Below are 11,180 nucleotides of genomic sequence, written 5' to 3'. Positions count from 1 at the left end.
TAAATTTTGTGCCTGCGTAAATTTCACATTTCTCACCCATATCAACTCCCAGGTATCCATAGATATTATTTCTCCTATATTTTGAGCCCATTTAATCATACAGTCTTTAGCATAAAAGCAATGTTGAAGGTTTACTGACTTTGAAACTATTATAGTGTTGGAACTAACAAAATAATCTTAATTTTTACAAGTTATCCTTTTTTCAGAGCCCAGGGACTATTCTTTGTGTTTTAATTAAATATGTCTGAGATTTTATAATAGTCTTCATAAATCACAGTGTTACTAGCCTATCAAAATAATTTATTCCAATAGAACAATTGCAAGTGTCTTACATGGCATGTTATATAGGTAATTAGTTTCATGGCAATTATATGCAGAAGTCTGATAATGCATCAAAATCCAGAGAATCAATATTATACAAAAGAAAAAAATATTTATTAATTTCTGATGCACATATACAGTTCTGTTACAAAATGATTGGCATTTAAAAAATGTAAAGACAAAAAAACATAGCATTCAGTTATGTCTAAAAATCACAAACCTTTGTTCCTTCTGTGGTGGGAAGAGACAAATTCAGAAACTCTTCTGTTAGTCTCCTCCAACTTCCAGCTTTAACAAGGTCAGAGTGAACAACCAGCTTTTCATAAATTCTATGTAAAAATATGGAATGTTTACTAATCTTTTAGAATAAAAGAATCAATCTAATGTTAAAAGAAACACAAAAACTTTACCCTTCCATTATTTTCTCCACTTTGTGCTTACTGACATCAAGAAATTGATGAAACCTAGAAAAAATACAGAATTATCTTTTGGATCATGTGTCAGAAATGATTAATTGTATTTTGTTCAATAAGTGTATTATTTTAGCATTTTTACATTCATGTTTATTTATTTACTATAGTCACAAACCCCTAGGATATTCAGCATATTTTCAAAGACCAATTTGTAAAAAGCAGCCTTGCTCACTCTAGTCTTCTCCAAACATGTTGACATCAACTTGATATACTGTTTTTATTATGTCATGGTTCCAATAGATGAAACCATTTAAAATAACTTCAAGGCAAGGATTTCTTCCTTAAAGAACATTTTATTTAGGAAACAAGATATCAACACGTACAAAAGTGAACCTGACTAAAATCCCCTCCCTCAGGCTACAAAGTAACAAGTTGCAATTCCAACCCCAAATTGCTGTCATAAATCACATTCACCAATTATTTCAAAACACGGGCTCTCCTCCCAGCATCTCAGCCTGCCAAAACTCTTATCAGGACTGACCTTGGTTCTCACACAGAAGTATTGTTATGGTTAACTGAGAAACTTAACATCCCCCCTCCCCCTCCTTCATCTAAAATCTCTAAACTAAAATGTGGCAATGAAGACAAAATGAAAAATGGCTTCAGTTCAGTTTGTCACAGTGTTGACATTCGGCTCCCCTTAAAAGAAAGGAGAAATCCTGCGAATCAAACAAGAATAAAAGTTACAAATCCCCCCTCGGTTTGTTCAGATGTTTATCATAAAATTTACATATGAGCCTATCAGTTTTCACATCAGTCCACTTCACCCAGGTAGCCTCTGATAATGGATATCACTTCCACTGCACTAAATATTGCAATTTCCCTTTGTACAATCTAGCATCAATACGTTTCACTTCGTAATGTGTCTCTCCAGCTACCACAAGCGGGCCAGGTGCTTTCTAGGGAGGGGGTCTCAGAGTAGAATCTCTGACTGCTTCAACAAACTGCAGTGAAATACTGGGTGGATCTTTCCTAAAAGTTGAGGGAGTTTTAGTTCCAGAGTCACCGGGTTTAAAATCCACACTATGGGAAAAGGTCCCAGGTATTTTGGCCCCAATTTTTTGCTAGGTAATTTGAATCCTAAATATTTTGTGTAAAGTTAAACCTCTCCCCTACAAAATGTCTTTTGAGGTGCCCTTTTCTTATCAGCTTGTTTTTTGTAAGACTCTTAGAGGCTTTTTCCAAAGTTTTCTTTGCATTGTCCCACACCTCCTTCCAAGTGGACACCCACTGAGAGGCAGGTTCCTGAAGGTATTCAGGCATTGGGATAAAATCCCTCCTCATGGCTATTTTAAACAGCATAAATCTGGTGCTGCTGTGTAAGGTGTTGTTATAAGCCACCTCAGCAAAAGGAAGATTGATCCAATTTGTCTGTTAGTAATCCACGTAACATCTAAGATATTATTCCACCATTGCGTTTACTTTTTCAGCTGCCCCACTCATAGACGGGTGAAAAGCCGATGACAGTCCCTATGTAGAACCAATTAATTTTAGAAAGTCCCTCCAGAACCTGGCCATAAACTGCACTCCTGTTGGAAATTATTCGCTTTGGCGCACCGTGTAATCTGTAAATATGCTTAAAGAACAACTTAGCCAATTTCTGGGCAGAAGGGAGGCCTGAGCAGGCAATAAAATGAACCTGCTTTGAAAATAGATCATTCACAGTCCATATTACTGTATTTCCTCTACTCTCGGGTAATTAAACAATAAAATCCATAGTTATCTCTTCCCATGTTTGGGAAGGAGTTGCAACAGCCCAGGAGGTTTTCCTGGGATTCTTTTCATGGTAGCACAGACTGCACAGCTTTTTACATAGTTCTCCACATCCTTTTTTAAGCCTGGCCACCAAAATTGCCTCCGGATTAAGTGTAGTGTCTTTAGGTAACCAAAATGACAAGCTTGTTTAACATCATGACTATGTTGGAGCACTTGGAGTCTGAGTGATTTAGGTAAATATAATTTCCCCCCCTTTCCAAGCTAGACCATTCCTATAGATAAGGGTGGCTTGATTGTCCTTGAACCATTGGTCAATAATCAATTCTTGTTTTAACTTCTTTGTCAAAGGATCGTCAGGGTTAAGAGTCTTTGCAGATTGGTGACTCTGGGAAGTTTATTTATTTATTTATTTATTTATTTATATTTATATTTGAGGTGGAGGCATCATAGATTCTACAACTTGTTCATGTTGGCTTTTATATTGGGGTAATCTGGAGAGGGTATTAGCTAAGAAATTCTTTCTACCGGGTATGTATTTCAGGGTGAAATTAAAACGATTAAAATTTTGTGCCCAGAGTACTTGTTTAGGAGACAGTTTACGGAGAGTTCTCAATGCCTCTAAATTTTTGTGATCAGTCCATATTTCAAAAGGCACCTTGATCCCTTCCAGGAAATGACCCCAAGTTAGCAAAGCCCATCTAATCACAAAGGCTTCTTTCTCCCAAATGGCCCACCTCCACTCTGTGTCGGTGAATTTTTCTGAAGTGTAAGCACAGGGCTGCAAAACCCCCTCATGATTCTTTTGTAGGAGTACGATCCCCACAGCCACATCGCTAGCATCAGCTTGAATTACAAATTGCTCTTCAGGATGGGGGTGTATTTATTTATTTATTTATTTATTTATTTATTTATTTATTTATTAAATTTATATACCGCCCTATCTCCCTTGCGGGACTCAGGGCGGTGAACAGGCGATACTAAAAACCATGGTAATAAATAGTTTGTTTTAAAATCGAATTAAATAACGAGCCTGTTCTAAAAACACACCCGTAAAAAACCCCCCACTGAAACATAATCAAGCTACGCCAGGCCGGCCGCACGGAATAGATGGGCCTTCAGGGCTCGGCGAAAAAGGCGCAGGTCCGCAACTGTACGTAGGTCGGGGGGTAGGTCATTCCAGAGGGCAGGAGCTGCCACAGAGAAGGCTCTCCCCCTGGGGGTCGCCAGNGCAGGAGAGGTGTTACATGGGAGCATCTAGAGGCCCCCAAAATCCCCCGCGCAGCCGCATTCTGAACTAGCTGGAGCCTCCGGGTGCACCTCAAGGGGAGCCCCATGTAGAGAGCATTGCAATAGTCTTAGAATTGGTTCAGCAGCAAACAGTCTTTTTAAATTCTCAAAAGCGGTTTGGCAGTCTAACAACTAATGCAGAGGCTGACCTGGATGTGGTTTTCCCCCATCTTTACCAGTTTTCAATAGTTCGGTAAGGAACAAAGCAATCTCAGCAAATGAAGGGAAGAACTGACAATAGAAATTAGCAAATTCCAGGAAGCTTTGGGGTTGTTTCCGAGTCTTTGGGGGCTCCCATTCTATCACAGCTTTCATCTTAGTTGGATCCATTTCTATAACTTCGTTGGAAATTCTATAGCCCAGATAATCTAAACATGTCTGATGGAATTCACATTTTGAGAGTTTAGCATGGAGCTTAGCGTTCAGTAGTTTTCTCAGTACTGCTTGCACTAAGCTTATATGTTCTGCCATAGTCTCTGTATAGATTAAGATGTCATCAAGATACACTAAAACTCCTTTGTATAAATGCTCGTGTAGCACCTGGTTATTCAGTTGCATGAACACGGCAGGAGCTCCTTGTAATCCAAAGGGCATAACTTTAAACTGATAGCTACCCAGAGGGCTGTTGAAAGCAGTTTTCCATTCATCACCTTCTCTTATCCTAACATGATAGTACGCCTCTCTTAGGTCTAACTTGGTAAAAATTCGCCCCTTCGCAAGATGGGCTAACAAGTCCTTCATTAAAGGAAGGGGGTACATATTCTCCACACTCACCCCGTTGAGACCTTTAAAGTCCATGCAGAGCCTAAGCAACTGATCTTTTTTCTCTTTAAAGAACACCGGGTCAGATACTTTCGATTTGGCAGGCTCAATGAAACCTCTGGCTAAATTCTTGCCGATGTACTGCCATAATTCTTCCACCTCAAGGGGAGTCATGATATACATCTTCGGCTTTGGCAACTTGGCTCCTGGCAAAATCTCAATTGCACAGTCATTTGTTCTATGAGGCAGCAGGAGTCACATTCCGCCTCACTAAACACCTCTGCCAAGTCTCGGTATTCGCTGGGAACGAGAGGCTCTCCTGGGAACGAGATGGGAATGGTTATTTTTATTGTTTCGGATGGAGGTTTTGCTCCCCCGCTAGCGTCATGGGAGGAGCTGGGGGATGATGGCCCTATGGGTAATCTCAAGGTTCTCATCCCATTCTCCCACCATATGAAGGGTTTCTACTTGTCCAACCAAGCTAAACCTAAAATCACCACTTCAGTCATTTTTGGAGCTACCACAAATCTAATGAATTCCCAATGCTCTCCCACTTCTAGCCACACCAGCTCCGTTTGGTGGATTATTAGAGTTCCTCCCATTAAAGATCCGTCTGCCTGTTCAAATTTCATAGAGTTGGAGAATTGCTTTGCCTAACTTTAGGACAGTTGGAAGGTTGATTAGGCATCGTGAACACCCCAAGTCTACCAACACTCGTAAGTCCATTTGAGCGCCTGCCTTAGGGACTATAAGTTTGGCAGAGAGGGAAAAAGACGGAATAGGCTGACTCACCATCAGGTCATTCTCTCCCTCGTCATCGCTGTCATATGGAGGAGGTGTGATGGCAGTTTCAGCTGGGGCCTCAACCTTCTCTTGAGTGGGTAAGATGACTTGGGTAATTTGCTCTTGAGTAATCCAATTTGATTTCTCTCTGGTGAAAGGCTGGCTTCCCTTTCTCTTTTCTGGTGGAGCTGAGATGCTTTTCTGCTGAGGGGAAGAAATGGGGCAAGCTGCTGCCCTGTGGCCCAGCTAGCCACATCTAAAACACTTGATTGGAGGTCCTGAAGATGATTTTGGAGGTTCAGTCGTCCCAGTTGTTGGGGTTCGTCGGGCAGGTGGCCATCTCGTCTGGTCTGGTCTCAGTCTAGGAATCGGCGGGTTTTTGTAGCGGGTTAGCTCGATTTCCAATTTCACTCCCAGACGATACCACTCCTGAAGTTGGTCGGGAATTCCCCGGTAGACACAATCCTGGAACAGATTGGGATCCAGGCTATTCTTGAAATGGTGGACCAGGGATCATTCTGGCCACCGCTCAATTCTGCCCGCCATTCTCCGGAATTCATGCGCATATTCCTTCGCTGGTCTGCCTCCCTGCTTTACTTCGTGAATGTCCTTCTCAGCTTGCAAGGCTATGAACTCATCCTCAAACCTGGTTCTCAACCCTTGGATGAATAGATTGTAGTCCCACAGCTCAGGTGCTTGCTCATTGTGCAGGCTGTTCAGCCATTCCGATGCCTCCCCCTCTAGATTCGCCGCTATCACGTCAACCATAGTGGCAGGGTCCAGGTAGGCACTGGCATTTCTGTTCATGTAGGAGTGCACTTGGTTCAGGAAGAATGTTAACTTCTCAGGGTCTCCATCAAACGTGGGTTTGAAAGGAGGAGCTGCTATGGGCTGCTGCCTGTCTAAGAGAGCATGCAGCCACCCATACTGTTGCACTAGATCTCATTTGATTTCTGCTGCCCGATCAACCCTTGGCAGGGGGCCTGTTAATGCTGGTGCCTTCAGTCTTGGGGAGGTGGCCCTGGCCCTTACTATGGGACTGGGACTCCTCCTGGACTGGGAACAATCTTGGGGGCGTCTGTCATCCCACTCACAGACAAGTAACTGGCAGGTGATCTGCTCCTTACTTCCCACGTCCAGTCCTTCAAACCTCTCTCTCAAACGCTCGACTGACTGGCTCCGAATTGCTGTCAGGCATTTCCACTCACCCAACTCATCCGAAGGTGCCACACACTTGGCGCCTCTTTTATCAGGAAAGCATGACTCGTGGGAGGCAGTCAGCAGAAAATCAGCTTCAGTTGCCATTGCAGAATTCTTTTTCGGCTGGGGTGCCTCTGAATGCCACAAATCATCACCAGACAGGATCCACTTCGATGACCAGATGTGTTTCCGTTCTTTCAGTCCCGCACCTGCTGCTGGAATTATCGAAACCACACTCTCTATAGGGGCAATGGCCTGCACTCCACCTGTCGAGATAGCAGCTATGGTTGCGGTGCTGGTGACAGGTTCCTCCTTTTTCTTCATTTTGGGTTCTTCCCTGAGACTTTGTCTGCCCCCCTCAAGCTTTGGGTAAGGCAACTGGAGCTCAGGACCCCATGAAGTTAAAATAAAAGTGAGTCTTGGGTTAATGTCATGGTTCCTATAGATGAAACCATTTAAAATAACTTCAAGGCAAGGATTTCTTCCTTAAAGAACATTTTATTTAGGAAACAAGAATATCAGCATGTACAAAGGTGAACCCAAGACTAAAATCCCCTCCCTCAGGCTACAAAGTAACAAGTTGCAATTCCCACCCCAAATTGCTATCATAAATCACATTCACCAATTATTTCAAAACGCAGGTTCTCCTCCCAGCTTCTCAGCCCACCAAAACTCTTATCAGGACTGACCTTGGTTCTCACACAGAAGTGTCGTTATGGTTAACTGAGAAACTTAACATCCCACCTCCCCCTCCTTCATCTAAAATCTCTAAATTAAAATGTGGCAACAAAGACAAAATGAAAAATGGCTTCAGTTCAGTTTGTCACAGCGTTGACATATTAGTTATATAATAATAATACAGGAATGGATTTTCAGATCCTGATGCCTCACCCACTTGCTTAAGGCACCCCCTTTCCTTACCACGCTGCTTCTCAGCTTGGATTTCAGTTCCCTCTCTCTTCTGGGAACTAGCTAAAAAGCTGCCCAATAAAAGAGTTCAGCTCCTCACTGTGAACGGAAGGGAATTCCTCCAGCAGTGTACAGTAATGGAGCTCAGATGTTCAGAACTGAAACTCCATTTCTGCACCCTGATGAAGTTGAGTTCCCTACATGCATGGAGAGCAACCCCTGCAGTAAGGTACAGAAACAAATCAGGATTCAAGAACACAGTTCAAATCTTCTCACCAATTGGCAACAGCTTGCAATCTTTCCCACTGATTTTCTGGGAAAGCTGGCAGAGAAGATTGCAAGTATGTAATCACATGATTGTGGGATGCTTGGCAACCAGTCAAATGTGGTGGTACATTTTGCAACAGTTGGAAGTGCTTTAGAGGCCATAAAATAACCTTTCCAATTCCACTGTAACTCCAGACCACTGTTAAACAGTCAAGGACTATCTGAATTAATACATCTACTTTCCTTTGGCATTAGCCCCAAGTATCACTTAAATCCACACAATGTCACAAGCATGCTTGTTTTATTATCATCTATTCAATAGTGTTTCCCATGCAGAGGTATAGCTTTGCTTTAGTGTTCTAGAAGCTATTCTGAAGTAAATGTGATCCAGGACAAAAAAGTGGGTTAGACTGGACAAAATAATTTAATCTAAATTTAAGCACAAATATTTTTTATTAAATTCACTAAATAGAATACTTTATTGGCCAAGGACACAGGAAATTTGTCTCTGGTGCATAAGCTCAAACAACATAGTATATAATCATAAGATACCAATGGAGAAAGTAGTAGAAAAGATGAAAAGGATAATAGTAATACAGCCCTACTACATGGGTAAATATCCTTAGACATAAGACAGTGCTATGGGAATTAACAGCATCATTAGCCAATCTATTTTCGTGGTAGACAAACTGCAAGGGGTCTAGCAACGGATCTGTGATTATTTTCAGATGGGCCAGCACTAAACTTTCAAAGATTTTCATAACTACCGATGTCAGAGCAACCGGTCTGTAGTCATTCATCTCCTTGATGGAGGATTTCTTAAATGCAAGGAATATTGTTGTTGTTGTTAGTTGCAAAGTCGTGTCCGACCCATCGCAACCCCATGGACAACGTTCCTCCAGGCCTTCCTGTCCTCTACCATCTTCTGGAGTCCATTTAAGCTCACGCCTACTGCTTCAGTGACTCCATCCAGCCACCTCATTCTCTGTCGTCCCCTTCTTCTATTGCCCTCAATCTTTCCCAGCATTAGGCTCTTCTCCAGTGAGTCCTTCCTTCTCATTAGGTGGCCAAACTACTTGAGCTTCAACTTCAGGATCTGGCCTTCTAAAGAGCAGTCAGGGTTGATCTCCTCTAGGACTGACTGGTTTGATCGCCTTGCAGTCCAGGGGACTCGCAGGACTCTTCTCCAGGACCATAGTTCAAAGGCCTCAATTCTTTTGCGCTCAGCCAAGGAATATTACTCCCTACATATTTAACAAATTTTCCTTTCTGTAAAGCATGTAGCTTCAACTGTATCTCAAGTTACAATTTGCTGACAACTTCTGCAGATCCTATAGGGATACACACTGTAGTTTTAAATTTTGCTCTAAGGGAAAAACTATAGGAAACAAGCCACAATACTTCAGCTCACGTAAGATGACAGGCTACTACCAAACAACTATTATAGTTTAACCCAACATATGAGCTAAGACAGTGTCCAAATGTAGGACCAGACACCCTCAGGTAAGCCTGCTTTGAGTTCCACAAGAAAGCAGGGTTTTGTTGGGGGGTAATAGGAGTAGGAAGGAGTATTAGGTATGTACACCATCTTGAGTTATTTATAGAAAAATATAATACGCAAGAAATACACACAGAAAACATAAATCAAGCAGGATAAATAGTGGAGACACTTTCAGGAACATATTTTTTCCAGTAATTAGTTTGGGCCCTCTCCTAACTGGTAGGTTCACTAATCCAGTCTGAAAACTTGGTACTGTAATATCTTTTATGCGATATAGGTAGTCCTCGACTTATAACCACAACTGAGCCCAACATTCCTGTTGCTAAGTGAAACATTCATTACATGAATTTTGCCCCATTTTACTACCTTTCTTGCCACAGTTGTGGCAACTCATTGGAGTTGTTAAGTTAGTATCCTAGTTGTTAAGTGAATGTGGCTTCCCCATTGAATTTGCTTGTAAAGTCGCAAAAGATTATCACATCACCCTGGGACACTGCGACGGTCATAAATATGAGTCTGTTGCCAAGCATCTAAATTTTGATCACATGACCACTGAGGTGCTGCAATGGTCGTAAGTGTGAAAAAAGTTCATACCTCAAGTTTTTCAGTGCCATTATAACTTTGAATGGTTACTAAATGAAATGTTGTAAGTCGAGGACTACCTGTAACCCATACAAGTAAATCATGATGGGCATGCTGTCTGAAGGTGACAGCCTTCCACAAACTTGGTTGGCTCTAATGAACCCATGCTGTCAACACCTTCTGAAAAATAATCGTTTCAACTCCTCGGGAGGAGAAAGCAGATCTACGCTATCCTGCAAGCCAACTGTACGCGTGCCTCTTTTTTTTCTCGCGCCACCCGCCCCAAACTACCGCGAGACGAAATGCCTCCGTTTCCCCCGACCCGCGCGCAAGCCTAACGGACCTGAAGTTGGACCAGGCGAAATTTAACGCCGCGTGAAAGTGGCCGGACGTTTCGGGTCTCCGCTCGTTCAGGCCGGTTACTTGCCAGATGAGCTCCCGTACCGCTAGGTCTTGCTCTTGGTCGAAACGGCTCCAGTGAGCAGGCGGAATCGTGACCGACGATGCCGTCGCCATCATGGGCGAAGGAAAAGAGAAGAAGCCGGGGGGTGCGGGGAGGTGCTATTGTCACATTCCGGAAGCTCCGTTTATTTCGGTAGCCAGTACCGCTAACATCTCGCGAGATTCTGCTCTTCTGTGGTAGGGAAGCGCTTTGCGTGATGGTTTACGTAACGCGCCACTTCTGCCCTCACACTCGTTTTTTTCGCCTCCACCAGTCCCCTTTTTCTCAGAAGGCATGTTTGAGGAGCGGATCTATAATTTTGCATTGTGGTTTTTGTTGTTGTTTATTTTGTACTTGATATACATTTTCTGTAATTGCTTATAAAACTTTATCTTCGTGTCTGGTTGAATAGGAGAACCTTACAATTGAATAGTAATTAGAAGTATAGAAACCATCCCCAGCACCTAGGCGACCTTGATCCAGAAGCTAACTAGGGTCGGCGTCCTTGAATAGAATGGAATAGGAATAGAGCTGGAAGGGACCTTGGAGGTCTTCTAGTCCAGCCCCTTGTTCAAGCAGGAGAACCTATACCATCTCAGGTGAATGTCTAATCTCTTCTTAAAAATCTCCAGTGATGGAGTGCCCACCATTTCTGGGGGTAAACTATTCCACTGATTGATTGTCCTTACTGTCAGGAAGTTTCTCCTTAATTCCAGGTTGCTTCTCTTTTTTATCAGTTTCCAACCATTGTTTCTCGTCCTTCCCTCTGATGCAACCTGGCCCCCCCTCTGCCTTCTGGCAGCCCCTCAAATGTCTCCCCTATTTCTTCTTTTCTTTAGACTAGCCAAACCCAAGTCCTGTAGCCATTCTTTGTATGTTTTTGTCTCCAGGCCTTTGATCATCTTTGTTGCTCTTCAGACTGAGAAAACTAGAATAG

General features: G+C 42.7%; 1 protein-coding gene across 1 annotated transcript in view; it reads right to left on the bottom strand.

Moving 5' to 3' along the window:
- LOC107284245 (gamma-tubulin complex component 5-like) overlaps positions 1–10,317 on the bottom strand; it is a 15,352-nt gene extending 5,035 nt beyond the window's left edge. The window contains exons 1-3 of the mRNA XM_015812272.1: positions 10,145–10,317; positions 732–785; positions 542–650 (exon numbers count right to left, since the gene is read on the bottom strand). Coding sequence (XP_015667758.1) covers positions 542–650; positions 732–785; positions 10,145–10,317 — 336 coding nt within the window. The remainder of the gene's footprint in view (positions 1–541; positions 651–731; positions 786–10,144) is intronic.
- Positions 10,318–11,180: the final 863 nt, after the last annotated feature.

This window comes from Protobothrops mucrosquamatus, unplaced genomic scaffold (genome assembly GCF_001527695.2).
Source record: "Protobothrops mucrosquamatus isolate PMUCROS unplaced genomic scaffold, P.Mucros_1.0 scaffold77, whole genome shotgun sequence".
Classification (NCBI taxonomy): domain Eukaryota; kingdom Metazoa; phylum Chordata; class Lepidosauria; order Squamata; family Viperidae; genus Protobothrops; species Protobothrops mucrosquamatus.
The sequence above is the reverse complement of the archived record's forward strand: the minus strand, read 5'-3'. Positions and strand labels throughout refer to the sequence as shown.